Below are 16,457 nucleotides of genomic sequence, written 5' to 3' on the forward strand. Positions count from 1 at the left end.
ATGACGTCTGTCTGTCTACTACATCTGCGATAAGAGACACCGAGATACTAGGGCTTATCATGATCCTAAGGAGTAGTTGTGCAGCAAAAAAACAGGATCCAAGAGTCATGCGTGCAGGTATTTGCATACCAGTTGTTGCAACAGAATACCAAAAGACAGAAAAGCAAAAAACTACCTAAAAAATAAGCCAGAGGTCATTTGAGGATACTTACATCTTCCTCTGCACTTTGTTGTTCAGCTGCCTGAAAGAAAAAGGAAAACAACAGGAAATGTCAGGGGGCATTGCTAGTAGATAGTCATCTTATTATTTCCTAGCTGTTAAATTAACAAAAAAAGAAAAGAAAACACCAAAACATTTGCCTTCAAATGGAGAAACATTTTGCTACAACAGTCATGTAAATTGCGTTTCCATCTTTTGCTGTTGAGGATTTGAATAAAATTAATAACTCATCGTTCAACCCCAGAGCCGAGCGTCAGATCCCTGGAATTCACAGCTCTTCCACACATTGCTTCGAAACATCACAGGCAATGAGTAATGGCAGCACGAGATATTGCTATGTAATAGAAACAGTGTAAGTGGATGGATATTCTTTATCTCTGCATGGACTTCCAGGCAAATGACTCCCAGAGTGCGATGAGATCCAGCCCTGGCAATGCTGTGGCTCCATTTTCTATGCAAATTGATATTGGGGCACGGAAATGGCTGCTGGCAGTGGAGTGAATTGGAATCACCCATCCTTGATATAATAATTCAGTCACATGATGGATGATATTGCAGCTTATGATCAACTGAATATAGACCCGCTTTAGCCGTAAAGCGGCCGAGCCCCACAAAAGTGACAAGTGTTTGCAGAATGAGCGTAGAGCTAGCAGGGGCAAAGAAAAAAAGAGAAGAAGAAAAAAAACATACCGATGTTCACTCAATAAACATTCAACTCAGCTTTCAGGTCTTCCCCAAGGCGATGCCGACTATGCTTCAGTGATGTGAGCAGCAGCTGGTGGATCTAACAGTGACAGCAGCCTCTGCCTCCATGAAATGATGCTGACTGGTTTAATTCAACTAGAAGATGACACTTCACTGCTTTCACCTTTCAAAGGCACCTCAGCTGTGACAAGGCTGCACTGTATCAAAACTACATCTCTAATTTAGATACACTTTAATATACTTTGGTCAAACTGTAAGATTACAGTAATTAGGTTCTATTTCATTGCCTGCCTTTCAGTCTGATTTTAAGGATAATAACTGAATATTTTTTTTTCTTCTGCTATGCAAAGAATTGACAGACTGTAAATTAAGCTAAATAACCATGAAGGAATGATAAAATAACCCACCAGGCATTTCACGACAGCACATAGCAAATAAAGCAATCAAGGAACAGGTTGTAGGACCTCAAGTGTTCTCAAATATTTACATTTTTCCTGTCTGCAGTTTGCCCTGAGGTAATTGGTAATGATTCATTTTTCTTGCGTTATCTCATTGCTAGTTGTACGTTAAAATAAAATAGGTTACTAAGACAACATTGATCAAATACAAACACTGGAGTAAGATAGCAGCCAGCCAGGCGGGTTATAAACCGTTTGGACCATAATGTTGTAACTTCTCTATGACTTATCTGTTGAATTAATTTTACAAGGCTCTTGAACTGTTTGCAATCCCAGATTTTCTGAAACACAAATCTGTTCTCAGTCTACTTTTGTATTTATTTAAAAATATAGTTCCAGTTCATACTAAGTGTACAGCATCTATTTGTAACTTCAGGTGACATTTGTGAAAGCAGAAAAGGAACAGAAAGCAGAAAAACCACCTGGAAAAAAAATCAAAATTCAACCAAGAAACTGCTAGAGTAGAATATTTCAAAGGTGAAATATTGGGAGAATTTAAAGAAGACTAAGTTTTATCGAACCTGAGCAGTAGAGTGCTTTTCTTCAGCTAATATAAACTCCTCACTGAATGAGTTATTTTCAAACCCACAGAGATCCAAAAGAAAGAAACATGCCTGCGTGTTTGAGGCAGTCAAAGAGAAAGTTACATTTTTCAGCATATTCCTCCTTTCATGTTTGTTTCCCTTTATCTTTTAATATAAGACAATAATTCAAAGCAACACACATACAATTCTGAAATATTTGGAGGAAGGGAGTCAAAAGAAAAAAAGATGAGGAATAATTATATGAAAAATGAATGAGTTTTCTTAAAAATGCTGATGAACTAAATTGCACAGCATTGCCTTTTAACTTAATCAAGCAGTCAACCTTTAAATAAAAATCACATTTGTAGTCAAGAAAACCAAATTTGATGTCAAAAAATCGACAGAACGTTTGAGAAAACTAATGAAAAAGGACTTAAAGGGAAGCTTTGATCAGTGAATGCAGCAGTGTGTGGCTGCAGAAGGTGTGTATATAAAAAAGTGAAGTTTATGGTCTCTTTGTTGAAACTTCAGTAGCAGCAAAAATCCCATCTCCTGTATGGCAAAAGGGGGACAGGATAAATCTTACAAATCCTCCATCTTGATGCTTAGAAGTATATAAAAGAGAAAAGCCACCAAAGGTGAGTATTATAATTTATGAAGTTATAAGAGACCTTTGATAGAAGGAAATGCATGTCAACGTCAGATAAGGAGCCAGGATATTTGTATTCTGTAGACAAGTCCATAAGTGACTGGACATAAGGTCTGTTTACATCACAACGAACATTTACATATGACTTTTTACACACATTTTACAGTTTTCTGTCAGTACCTTTCATGATTCTCTTACAGCTGGCCAGACACTTTCTTATTCTGCACTGATATCATTCTGATTCCTGACCATGAAACTAGTTTGTCTGAATGTTTGTGAATACATATTAAGTAAATGACCTGTATTTGTATAGTATTTTATCTAGTCCAGAGGACTACAAAGCCTATCACACTACTGATATTCTTTTATCCATTCACATGCTGATGGAGGTAAGCTACACTGTAGCAACAACAGAAACTGATAAAAGTGAAGGACACAATGACTGAGACAGAGTAGGAGTTTGAACCATCAACTGACAGTTTACAAGACAAACTCTTCTAGAGTTTGAAAAACTGTATTTTTTATGAAAGTTTTTTTTCATTTAGAATTTTAGTAATAAAGCTTTTTAAATTATTTCAATTTTAATAGTGATTAATGTGTTTCACCCTGAAATCTTATTATTCAATAAGATGGACGTGTTGAAAACGTCAGAAGTTTAAATGACGTCTCCTAAAATCTTCCTCTGAAAAGTTGCTCAGGCCTACGGCTGTACAATATTAAAAGAATAACTATTGCATTGATGATAATATTGATAAATATTGCAATAGTATTAACAGTTGTAATGTATGCCAATTTTGTTTTTTCCTCTCGTTTTCATCCCTGCTTCCAACACTTCCTAATGTGGCCTCTGCTGATGTCCAACTGGCTAAAAATGACACTTCCACGTAAAATGTGAGGTCATAGTACTTGGACTACATAAGCCAGGAACAATTGCACTCCAAACAATCCTTTGTGATGAGGACAGTATTATTCCCTGACCTGCAGGTGAAGGTGAAGACCAATCAAGTTTGGATGAAGCCCAACAACCTTATCAGAGTTCAATTGAAAGAAATGTTTGCTACATTGCACAGTTTGTTATTTTTGACTTATTTCTGCATAGAGTTCCTGTAAAAAAAATCCTTTGTTTTTCCAAAACATCTCCAACATACCCAGAACACAGTAACTTTTGTATCTAATTCGGTTTTGGAGTGACCAGAGAGGGCAGATAAGCCACCACCTCCAGAAGCATGATGATGTCTTTCAGGTTGTCAGAAAACCCCCGTTAGCCGAGATGAGAAACGAAACAATGAGATTCACAAGTCAATAGACTCAGACCTGTTCACAAAGACATGGCACAACAACATCCAGACTACAATTAGGCCACGATAACTCTGCTTGTTTTGCTAAGGCGGTTCTGAGCTGATAAATGTGTGAATATGTATTTGAAACATTTAATCAATTCTATAAACTACAGAGAAACCACCAAGTACAATGTTGATAAGTTAGTTTTAATCAGTTGTATAATATTTTGAACAAGAATTTCTATTTAATAAAAACATCTCTCAGCTGTAGGAGTAGATCCTAAACTGTTGGTGTTTTTATGTAATTTTGTTTTGCTTCATTTTTACCTACAGGAAATAGACCTTAGTTTGAATAATACGAAATACAACCGTCAGGGATGTGCAATTCATTTCATACAATCTAAACCTTAAGTTTGATAAATATTTAGTCCATCTTGGCTTTTTAAGTTGGCAAAGAAATTGTTCCTCAGCATGTTACAGAAATGTGTAAAAAAAAATCTATGTACTTTGCAGAAACTGTTCTTATTGTTAGTTATCTGATTAAAATGATCCAAAAATATCTCCATAATCCATCTGTCATAAATGCAAAAGTGCTTTAGTAAATATGAGCATTACTGTGTAGGATGTGGGGATGATTCAATAAGAAAACAACACTACGCGTGGACATAAACATGGCAGAAATGACAGGAATACTTGAACAATAGAGTTCAACCCCCTGTTGGCTCACCAACCCTGTTGGGCCAACAATGCCCACCAGAACAACACGTCACATCTTCCACAGCTGTAAGATTTTTGGCGGATGTGAAACATCAAAACTGAAAAAAAATGCAACAACAACACTGACCAGCTTGGCCTGTTTCTCAGCCTTCTTAGCAGCTTTCTCTGCTTCCTTCTGCTGTTTCTTTAGGGCTTTCTTTGACTGAGCCTGCTGCTCCTCCTCCGTTGCACTGAAACAGGAAGAAAGACACAACATAAACATGAAAGTCAACTTCCACCTCCTATTTCTCCTGCATCCCACGAGGAAGTAGTTGAGCGCCTGGGAAAATTAATTCTGAGCCATCACCACCTCCAGCTTTAACGTCTGAACTCCCTTTAATCCTATTGTTCTTCCAAACAAAACAGCTGGAGTTGAGATGAATGGGTCGGAGAGAGCTTGGAGAGCAGTTAAGATTGAGATATCAGAAAGTAAGATTAGGTAGATAAACATTCCAGCTCTGAGATAGACTGACAATCTCTAACTCTGTAACTGTTTGTAGAGAACACAGATTATCCCATTATGATAACATAAAGGTGTCTTTATTTACCAGATTAAAAACTCTTTACTTGAGCTCTTAGGGATGTGAAATGTACCTACATTTTATAGTATAAACAGGCTAACAAATTGTGACATTTGTGACAGGAGTAGCCAAAATTACCACAAATGTACACAAATACAGAGCATCTGTCTTTTAACACATGTAGAGATGTTTTTGTTCAGGTGCTTTGAAGATTTTGAAGGTGCATTTCAAGGGCAGGAACCTTTTCCAGAAACTACTGTAGAAATAAATTTGAATATTGCACAGTGTTTATGTTCTGACATATGAATTAAAGCTATCACAACTTCACAGAACTGTTGATTTAGATTGTGTTGATTGTCCGAATGGAGCAAACATGCTGTAGATGATGTTTCAACGCTCATCTCGAAGGCTTTATTTATTAAAGTTCTCTGGATTTTCTTCAGAGATAAAACTGATTTTAATAAATTTTCAGAGGCCAATGGCCATAAAAGCATCATAAATTATTATATAGAGATGGGGCCAACACACTTTGGTTACGATAAAACGATCCTTTTGTCTCTTCGTGTTAACACGCCGCTGCTCCTTTTGGTCGGATAAACAGCAGAGACCGAGAGAGGGCGTCTGCTGATGTGCTCCAGAGTTCGGCTTGATTTGGATGATGTGTCGCAGCAAAAGGCAAAGTAAAAGAGCAATCATGACAGAAGCTGCATTTGTTCCTCATCAGCTTAAGAGTTTTTACGTCAGCTGTGCAAAGAAAACAACAAAAGAATATATTCTTATATGTTTGCACACAGTTTGGACTGGCAGTAAGTGGTTTTTAAACTGTAACAACTATGAAACAATCAGACATTAATGCAGTTTTGGTCCCATCTCACTGTTTGAATTAAACTATAGATTCTGCTGATGCAGTGGGTGGAGAACCATTTCACCAGATTCCAGCAGCACTTCTTCAAGAGGAGAATCAACTCAAAGCTCACAAAAAAAAAGAATATAGCATAGAATCCTAATCAAATATGCTGTAAAATATGATACAATTCTGGGGTTATTGATAATCATGCTTTGGAATAATTTCTCTCTGTCTCCTAGTTTTGAATTTTCTATTTAGTTTTTGAAAGTGTGTAAATGATTTTTTCTGAATAATAGCCTAATAATCTTTCTAGTTGGTATTTTAGATTTAAGAACAAAATTCAGTAAAAAATTAAGCCACTATAAAGCAGCAGATCACAAACAGTTTGAACTTTGGACTTGTCTATTAACTCATAATTATTTTTCTAAATCTGCAGGTGCATCAATAGCAGCTGCTTGGTTTCCCAAAACACCAGGAGTTTCGACCTGAAGGAAGCCTGTGAGATCAGGAAATAACAGGGAGCAGAGGATAGCTATGAATAGCAATAAAGCCCAAACAAAAGTCAAAAACAGCAACATATTATGACTTCCAAGGGAGGAATCAGATCCCGGTTCTACTTCCTCTATTGTCTAATGTGCCATTGATACCACTGCTTTAAAGCAAAGCCAACAGCCCAAGTTCTCCCTCTATAAAACCTGAAACTAATCTTCAGTATATGGATATCTGTGATACGTAATGGTTCTGATACAGCAGTAGTGGTATGCAACCATCTAAAATGTTGTTTTATTGTTGTTTTGATTCTGAAGAAATTATCTGATTCTGAAGATTCATATTGTGCTTACAGAAAGACTCAACTATTAAACAAATGACAGCTCAACAAAATTAAAAATAACTATGTAAACATATCCAGGATCCAACAGCTTCAGTCCCCAAACAAAATACCTCTTCTGCTGTAAAATAGTAAACATTTCTAAGATAACCACATAAAACAACAATAAAACGTGTTTTATGTGATTAAATATGAAACAAAATGACATAAATTTTTGAGCAAAGTTCACAAAGCCTAAGTCAAACAAAATGAGAGCCATTTCCTATAAAATGAAGTTAAATCTAAAAGTTTACTTTAGAGTAAAACATTTTAATTTTAGAGTCTTCATCTGAGCGACTGCAGTTGAGTTTGAACGGCATTCTTACATGTTTGGGTGACCACAAAAGGAGCTGCTCAATAGAAGTTCAATGTTTTGTACTTTTATAATCTAATGCATCAAAATGAAATTAAATTTCAGATTGAACCATCTCAATAACTGATCAAAAATACTTTTGTACTTTCTACAATACGTAAGTACTTTAATATATAAACAAGAAAAAAAGTGTAAAGAATTTTAATCAGGCCTGTTTTCAGTCACCAGAGGTTCAGCAAAGATCACATTTTAAATATTTGGTCCATGCTTGCTTTTTCTAAATCCCTAATGGTCTGCAAGGTCAAGTTTTAAAAAAAAAAATCACTAATGTAATATATGCTTTTAAAATTCCTGAGAAATAAATAGCAATTCAATCTTATCAAAATTATGATATATTTGGGATTTTTAACCTACATACACTAAGTTGAATTCAATTGAGTTTTTCAGCTTTTTCACAAAGCTCCAAAGTCTTGAATCTCAAATCACCAGAAATATAATCGAGAAAAAAAACCCTGCCTAGATGAAATATCTATCAAATTTCTGGTGACAAGCCATAAAACGTTCATTACCAGTAATGCATCCTTCATGTCACCTCAAGCAAGGTGGTGGAAACCTTGATTATGTAAAAAAATAAAATAAAATAACAATACATAGTGAGAAAATTGGGAGTAACTATGACCACTATTGTTGTCATAATTAGATAACAGTGCGTGTTGTATATGGTACAATTAAAAAGCACATGATGAACAAGTTTTACGAGATTCCTTTCTAAATGTTTAAAGCTAAGAAAAGTTTTATTGGAAAACGGAGTAATTAGAATCAACAGTCGTTTCTTGTAATAAAAGTGTAAATTTTGCTGCTGAATGGCCAAAGATTGTCACAAATTGTAAATACTTTATATTGTTTTTAATTTTTTAAAAACCATCAGGCTTCAGCACAATTATGAACTTTGTGTTGAAAACAGCCAGTTAGGTCATATCAACTTTCAATAGTTTCTGACAGGAAAATATCCTGCTTACGTATCTAAACCGTGGCATGTAGTTATCTTGCTGTTTTCCGTGCTTTGTTGTTTGTGGTCTTCCGTTAATTTCAATAAGTTGCTAAATTAAACTTTGTCAAACTGAAATGAAACTGATTGCTGATGCAATTTGTTGCAAGTTAGCTGCTAGCCGTGTTAGCACCTGGATGAAATCAAAACGCCGCTCTGAGAGCTGTGCTACAACAAACGCTACTTTCACAGCGCTCTTACCCATTTGCTTCTTCTTTCGTCATCTCCAGTTTTATTCTTGGAAAGTTGGGATAATTTTTTTTTTTACAACTGCTTGTTAGGGGAAGAAAAACCGCATCAGCTGTTCACAGCATGGACGGGACCAGGAAGGAAGGAGCTGTTTTGACCGAGCACAGTTCCGGCTGGAAACGAGTCACAGACTGTAGTTCCGCCTTATTAGTGTTTGTCCGGAGCAGACAAAATACATCAAACATCTGTAGGGAAATGCGTCTGGAGTAATTTCCTCAGGCTGTGCAGAACTTCAAAGCAACAAATAATTATACCATCAAACTAAATTACAGAAATGAAATCATCTAATGCCCAGATTTGCGGAACCTATTTTGATTTAAATTCAGTTCATATCTATCCAGTTCATTCCAAGGTACTCTAATAAATTGTAAGAATCAGGTCAAATTCAGTTCCAAATACAACACAATTTATTTAGGTTAAGTTTAATATAAAGTAGTAATAGGCCAAAAAATAAAAAGGCATTTGTCTAAGAAAGTCTAGCTGATTGCATGAAGCCATCCAGTTTATAGGATTTCCTCCTATCAAGGAGTATTACAACAAACCTATTTGTATTAAGGACCAACACAATTAGTGAATACGATTGCGCTATACAGAAAATGAAGCATTCTTTTTGTTTGTTTGTTGTTTTTGTTTATATAAAATGTTATTTTGTCATTATTTTTTGTAGAATAAGTCAGGTTCATACAGATTAGATGCAGACCATCCATGAACATCCATTATCAGGTGTTGCATCATTTTCTCAGTTGTAATGTAATTCTGGACTTTGCCTAGGTCATCCTAGTCTTAAACGTGAATATACTGTATTTTGACCTACAAAAAGATGAACCCTTGTCCCAGTTTTTTATTTTTTTATGTATCTAACAAGTTTTAATTTCTTATTGTCATGTATTTATCTCCATCTTGCTTCCGAGTCGGTTTGAGCAGCTTCCATCTTCATGATGAGGCAAATAACTCCCTTGGCAGGCATATGTGCTACTTTGTCTCAATCTATCTGCTAAAATCCAGATAAAGTACTGCTGTAATATGTAAATGTAAAGTTCAATGGATGTGACTGGCCTAGTGCAACGCAGCCCACTTCAAATCATCTAAATACATTCCAATCCAAAAACTCATAAGGGACTTTTTTGAACATAAACAACTATGAAAAGTGCCTCCTTTTCTTTGAAGTATTTTTAAGAAAAATCAATTTAAAAACATGGTATGTCTAAAGAAAATACACCTGCTATCATTTGAACCTTAGTGATAAATCTTTGCCCAATCTACTGTATATGAGGCATGAGGAACTGCAGCATTGCATTTGTGGTTGGCTGGTGGTCTTATCGTGGCGTTTTTCTTCTGTTTTGTGGGCTGGGGGTTAGACTTCACAGATTGTTTTTCACCTTTTACACTGATGCCACAGTTAATTATTGACTTCAGAGACTTCAGAAAACATACTTATGTCACATGCAGCAGTGATCATTTTGAAAGACTTTTAGTACCATGTAAAACACTTTTTAACTACATTTAATTATATGACCTAGATAAATTAGTCCACATGAAATACAGGTCATAGAAACAACTAGCAGCAGGTAATTAGCATGAGGGGGCTGCTTTACTCTCACAGCAAGTGTAATATTCAACTGCACATTCACACCTTTGCTTGAGTGCTCTAAGTGCACACAGGTATCCAGTAACCTTTGCAGGAGCGGACTGGCACAGCGAGTGACGGTGGTTTGAATTCAGCGGGGGTGTCTTCAAAGCTTTTCTCAGGCTGCTGGCCACAGGAGCTCCTGATGCAGGAAACAGGCTTCCTGTCATTCACTTTCCTCCCTAAAACAGTGGAACCTTTGCGAAGCGTGTCACTGCACAAAAGGAGCTCAAGCTATTAGTTGTTCTTTTAAGCCGGTGTCTGCTAAGCTACACCTTTTTTGATTTTACAGTGCCCAACATTAACAGTTAAGTAAGGCTGAATAATTTTAAGGAATCCAAGTTTAAAGCTTGAGATGTGGAGGTGTAGAGATAATGAATCACCAGTGGGAGCAATTTCCTGCTCTCTCCAACAACTTTAGCCTTTAACCCAGGATACTGACCTTCCAGCAGGGAAATATTTGAATGAGTGTGTTTTAACTCATCAAATGTAAGTTTAAAACATTCAAATTGAACATCAGTTTTCTCCATTTACTCTTGAAACTTTTTTTTACATTACAGAAGGTAGAAACTTCCTAAACCGCTCCTGTGAAGGAGGCGCTAGAGGTGTGTGATGTTGAATATTGTAGTTTGTCTTTGCACAGAGAGAATGAAAGCTTTAATAATGAATGGAAGGGAACATTCTTGCACCCAAGATGTGAATTCCTAACAAGACTGCCTATCTAAAATTTAAGCTTTGGGGACCAAAGTCAGTTTGTAGAGAAGCAGAACCCATTCATCTCCTTACTTTTATCATTGTAGTCAATTACAATTTTAAAGACAAGCTTCAGTGCGTTTTATTTGGATTTTATGTGACAGACCAACACTAGGTTGGACATATTTGTGAAGCAACAGGAAATAGATAATGCTTTTATTAATCAAATGTTTAAAAGCGAGGAGTCCATAGTAAGTCCTTTTTATTCTGATGCCCCTAAATTGAATACAATGCAAAATGTGTCAGGAAGACTCTGAAATGAAAGTAAAAAATGTGTTGTGTGCATTTGTATTCAGCTCTCTTGAGTTAATCATTCACTTTTGTTCACTCTTCTTTGGAAAAGCTCAAGCTCAGCAAGATTAGATGGGAGAGGATCCATGAATATCAGTATCAAAGTCTTGCACATCCTCTCAATTGATCTTTAGGGTTTATGCTTTGACTGGGCCATTCTAACACATGAACATCCTTTCATCTACACCATTTTATAATAAATCTGGATGTATTTTGGGGGGTTGTTTTGCTGTTAGAAAGTGAACCTCTGACTCAGTTTAAAGTCTTTTGCAGCTTATATCGAGTTTTCCTTCAGGATTGATCTGTAGATCCTTATGTCTTCTTATTAACCCCTTGCAACTCTCTCTCCATGCTGAGGACAAACACCTCTAGCATGAGGTTCTACTTTGGTCTCATGTGAAAAGAGAATCTTCTTTTGTATTCTTTTTGGGTCCACTATATGGATTGTTTCAAGTTGTGAAAAGAACTCTTATCTCTTCTTTCTTGTTAATATAAACCCAGTTTGTTACCACCACCACCACTCTGTTTTATGGTCTGTAGTACTTTGAATGTCCTAAGTTGAGTCCTAAGTTGAACATTGGACTCATGCTGAGGACACACTGCAAAACTTACAGCAGTACTTAAAGCAGAAGGTGGTTGACTAAGATGAGATGAATAAAAATACATGCCAAACTTTTCAGATTTTTAATTGTAGACACACTAAAGTTTGTCGTAACAGAACAAAATATGAAATAATTTAAGGGACATGAATACTTTTGTGAGATTTATTCCCCCCACAGCAGTTGCTGTATTAATTTAAACTGTAAAAGCTGTGCTTTTTTTTCCAGGCTGGAAGTTAAACTTTCTCTCGTCTAAGCATAAATGCAACTGAAGAGAAGAGATCTCCCTGCACAGGATGAGGTCTTATGCTAAATGAGGCTCATTTGGCTATATTCCCAACTTTAAATAGCTCCTCTTGTTTTAAACTGGTTCACTGCACCAAAACAGGCATTAACACTTTGACTTAATGGAAGCACTTCACACTTTTGTCCTCTCCACGTAAAGATATGGAAATGTATCTCCATGGGAGTTTAGAGTGAATGGCAGGGCTGTGGTATTGTATAAAGGGCATTTGATGGCTTCATTCTCCTTGACATCAATTGTTGTCCGCTTCCTTTGGTCTCCCAACTTGAACATCAGTCTTTGTCACTAGTTCAGCGCTGATTACATGTATAACATACTATATCTTAGTTAAAAGAGATTAATGTGGATAAAAGTCTAAAAACAAGCCATTTTAAGGTCAAATGTTGCTATTATCTTGTTGCAGCAAATTCATGCAAATGATATATCACAAAACCCCTCATGAGAGACAATGCCTGTCTATTTGCATCTACTGAATACATTTATTTCAGTTTTTGTGATCCATTTAATGGTTAAGCTGACCCGATGACCCTTTCGATGAGTTGAATGAGAATATTGCTTGTTTACAAGCCAAACATAAAGAAGGCAGTATATCTTGCAAATTGGAAAAGAAAGAAAATAAGTCAGAAGGAAAACTTAACATGCTAATTGCTTTGTTTAGGAGCCATATGGATGCTAATTCCAAGAGGTTTCTTTTGCTTTTGTGTCACTGTCTGGTTAAGATGTAAAATGCACAGATGTTCCTGCAATTACAGGGTCTGTCTGTGCAGTCCTTCTGCACTTCAGGCCAGTTCAGGTGGTGACATTTGTTAGGAGACTTTCTACCCCCCACACCACTACTCACCCACAAACTCCCCACAGGGGAGGGTTGGTAAAACCCCCTCATCACACAACAGTCATGGAAAGTACAAGACACTTTTATTTTTACAGTAAAAAACAAGTACAAAAACAACATTCTTAAATCAAGCATAAGCCCAGTGTAACGACAGCAATAAATTATAGCTTTCATTTATTTAACTTACGTGCGGCACACACACAAAAATGATGCTACAAACAGAACTATGTACAAGGTTTGCAAAAGCAGCTACCAGTGGAGGAAAACAATAAGATCCATAGTGGAGTATCACAGTCTGTGGGGATAATACAGATAATGGATCTTGAATGGGAAATAAGTTCTGACCAGAACACAATCCTACTTCAGAAGATGAACAATTGGGAAACAAATGTAACAAGACACATACAACTGCAAACTCAAACAAACAATCACGTATACAAAAAACCTCTTCTTTTTTTTTTTTTTACATGTGTACAAAATGTAGTAAGTTCTTTAAAATAAAGCTTTTTCTTTGTAGTCTCTCCTGAGAGTGTAAAGTCAAGAACTCCCAACAATAATAGCCGGTTAACTCGATAAAACGCTGGAAGACTCGGATTCTGTGGACACAGAAGAAATCTGCCCGCGCTTTTTGGCCATGAGAGTCACTTTCTGGCTTGATTTGCTGCTATTTGTGAGCGTGCTCCTGGCGGTGTTGTTGAACTTCACCCCCAGAAAGGCATAGAGGATGGGGTTAAGGCAGCAGTGGAAGTAGGCCAATGCTTCGGTGATGGAGATCCACGTCTCCACCGCCTGCTGCAGCTCACAAGACGTGCGCACGACGTCCAGCATTATAAGCGTGTCCAAAAAGATGCCGGTGCAGTAGGGCAGCCAGCATCCGAAGAAGCAAATGATGAGGATCACTGTGGTCTTCAGAGCTTTCCTCTTCAGCACCTGGCCCTTGGCGCCTTGGGAGAGCTTGGAGATAATGATGCAGTAGCAGACGAGGATGACCAGTCCGGGCAGGACGAAGCCCACCAGGATGTGCTGGAAGCGAAAAACCACCGTCCAAATCAGACTGCTTTCCCTAGGGTAGATGCGCTGACAGATAGTTCTGGAATCGGCACTCTCCATGCTGTCCTCCGCAAACCAGTAGTTGGAGGAGTTTACATCCTGGACTCGGGCAAACACCAGGTCAGGCACAGTCAGGATGGCAGCCGGAAGCCACACTGCAACATAGATCACCCTGTTGGCCAGCAGCTTCCTTTTGGCCTGGCTGTTGGTGGCATGGACAATCGCCAAGTACCTGTCCAAGCTGATGAAGGCCAGGATCAGGACGCTGCTGTACAGGTTCAGCGTGTAGATCACGTGCACCGAAACGCAGAGGAAGCCTCCAAAGTACCACGTCTTGGCTGCGTCCACGGCCCAGAAGGGCAGCGTGAGGACGAACAGGAGGTCAGCCACAGAGAGGTGGACCCGGTACTTGTCTGTCATCGTTTTGACCTTCTTCTGGTAGCCCATGACGGCAATGACCAGTCCATTGCCGACAATCCCGAGGATGAATATTATTCCAAAAACCGTTGGGAGGAAGATCTTGTTGAACTTGCTGCTGAGTAACTGACCACATGGCTCCGGGATGTTTAGCTCAAACTCTGCAAACTCCTCGGAGATGTTGTAGGTGTTGTTATCAGAATACTCAGTATAGTCGTCCTAAAAGGAAAATAAAAAATTTCAGTTTTAAAAAAATAAAATTGTTTACAAACTAGGTTTCTAACCACAACATCCGTCTTAACTTTAACTGCTCTTAAGAATAAAAGGAAGTAAAAAAAAAAAACTTTAAATAGCTGTAAATCACGTTTTAACTCTAATTAATATAGGAATCACTTTGCAGCAAAAAGGGAAACAACCTTTCCGTCAGTTAAGGAAAACAACAAGACTCACCTCTTCCATGTTTAGCTTTCGTCGATCAAGAAAAGTTTTGGCAACAGGGAACGTGTGTTTGCGCGTTCAGCGAGGTGATTAGATGTGGCTTTCTGTAAGCGGACCAACCCCATTAAGTAGGAACAGTCAGCCGGCCCCCCCAACTCCGCCTCCCCGGGGAGGAGGAGGATGGGGAGGCGGGGCTGAGCTGCACACCGGGTCTCCAAAAACAGCTTCACTATAAAACCCGAAAACACTCCGCATGTAGTGAAGGCGGAACATGTGAGACTTCTCTGTCTGCGAAAAAAGACGTTAAAGCATTACAATAACGGCCCCAGACAGGGGCGTTGCTAGACCAAAAAAAAAAAAAAAAAAGCAGAAGGGGTTCAAGATCTAAAATTAAAAAAAGGAAATAAATGAAAAATGTAATTAAAATAAGAAAACTAAATTATTAATATTTGAAGGTTAACTTATCCTATATTTGATGTTTTTTTGCTCTTATGTTATGTTACTTGCAATTGTGGGGGAGGCTGATGAGGGGAACTTTGTCAGCAGACAGTAACTTACACCCCCAACATGGAGGACAAGCCACAAAATCAAAGAGCTTTCCTCCCATACGACTTTCTTTCCCAGTACGACTCCCAACAAACCAGATATTTTCTTTGAATTCCCACTGTTCCTTGCACAAACCTCCATAGTTTTGTACAGAACATATTTCTACATGAACATATAAATGTAGGATTTTCTTTTACTATTTGTGTATACCTGCAAAGTTTTTCACTGCATATTTATCACAACTATGTATTATTCTATTTTATTCTATTCTATAGCTGTAAAGGATGATTACTAAAGAGACTAACTCTTCACAGTGTTGTATTCAAGAATATTGAACATTGACTGGAAGGAAAAAGTAGGATAAAAAGGTGCATGAGGTAACTTAGAAAGATTTCATTAGCAGCTTTAGTCACTGCTTCACTGAATCCAGGACAATTAATGCAACTGCATTTCTTTTGTTATGCCACTTTTTAGAAATGGATAACATTAAAAGCATCTTACTTGGGTTAAGGAGAAAAATAAACCACACTGTTGTCCAGTAAATGTATTCTTTATAATTCAAAGTTTGAAAGTTTAAAGGAAGAGTGAAGAAGTTGAGAATCCAAGTTGCTTGAGGTCCTGTTTCCAGAGATGATTTCTTGTGGAGCTGTGTCATCCTTTGTTTTTGTGCTCTGTGTTTAATCAAATCCAGGTCCAAACCAAGTCAGTAATTGTTGGGAAACTTTATGCTTCTCTCTGCTGACCAGCATCATTGCAGATTTTATTTTTCCAAGAGAACTTAGCACCTGCCTATACTGTCAAAAGTACCAATACCTGCTCCTTTTCCCACAATGTTACTGTGTCTCACCTAAGCCACACACAGACTACTGAAAACAGGAAGATCACCGACAATAAACCCAACACTGCATATTAATTAAAAGCCGCATGTTTAAGTTTAACACCTTAGCAGATCATGTAATCACTTGGGAAACATTTGAAACATACGTAGTAGTCTGGCTTTGTCACCAGAATCCTCTAAACTAGATGGCATCATATAAAGATACAAGCATATCAAATTAATTATTTCCTCTAAAGTTATCTTAAGAGTGTTCTGTGATCTTTTGCAAAACAATTTCCCATTTTAAGGTGAAATTGATATTTTGGCTAAGTAATCATATTTGGA

The 16,457-nt window shown here is 37.4% G+C and overlaps 2 protein-coding genes across 3 annotated transcripts in view; both read right to left on the reverse strand.

Moving 5' to 3' along the window:
* The window catches only part of dars1 (aspartyl-tRNA synthetase 1), a 41,397-nt gene extending 32,860 nt beyond the window's left edge, over positions 1-8,537 (reverse strand). The window contains exons 1-3 of the mRNA XM_032566919.1: positions 8,391-8,537; positions 4,681-4,783; positions 213-242 (exon numbers count right to left, since the gene is read on the reverse strand). Coding sequence (XP_032422810.1) covers positions 213-242; positions 4,681-4,783; positions 8,391-8,413 — 156 coding nt within the window. The 5' untranslated portion in view covers positions 8,414-8,537. The remainder of the gene's footprint in view (positions 1-212; positions 243-4,680; positions 4,784-8,390) is intronic.
* A 4,373-nt stretch (positions 8,538-12,910) lies between these two features.
* On the reverse strand, positions 12,911-14,889 carry LOC116723587 (C-X-C chemokine receptor type 4). 2 transcript variants are annotated; one of them, XR_004340009.1, is made up of 3 exons: positions 14,762-14,889; positions 13,304-14,530; positions 12,911-13,236 (listed from the first exon to the last, which is right to left on the reverse strand). XR_004340009.1 is itself a non-coding variant. In XM_032568615.1 (2 exons), the coding sequence occupies exons 1-2, from the start codon at positions 14,768-14,770 to the stop codon at positions 13,409-13,411; spliced, it is 1,131 nt and encodes a 376-aa protein (XP_032424506.1). In that variant the 5' UTR covers positions 14,771-14,889; the 3' UTR covers positions 12,911-13,408. The 2 variants fall into 2 exon arrangements, 1 of the variants encoding a protein (XP_032424506.1); XM_032568615.1 differs by having other exon boundaries at positions 12,911-14,530.
* Positions 14,890-16,457: the final 1,568 nt, after the last annotated feature.

Source organism: Xiphophorus hellerii, chromosome 7 (assembly GCF_003331165.1).
Source record: "Xiphophorus hellerii strain 12219 chromosome 7, Xiphophorus_hellerii-4.1, whole genome shotgun sequence".
In the NCBI taxonomy this organism is placed as follows: Eukaryota; Metazoa; Chordata; class Actinopteri; order Cyprinodontiformes; family Poeciliidae; genus Xiphophorus; species Xiphophorus hellerii.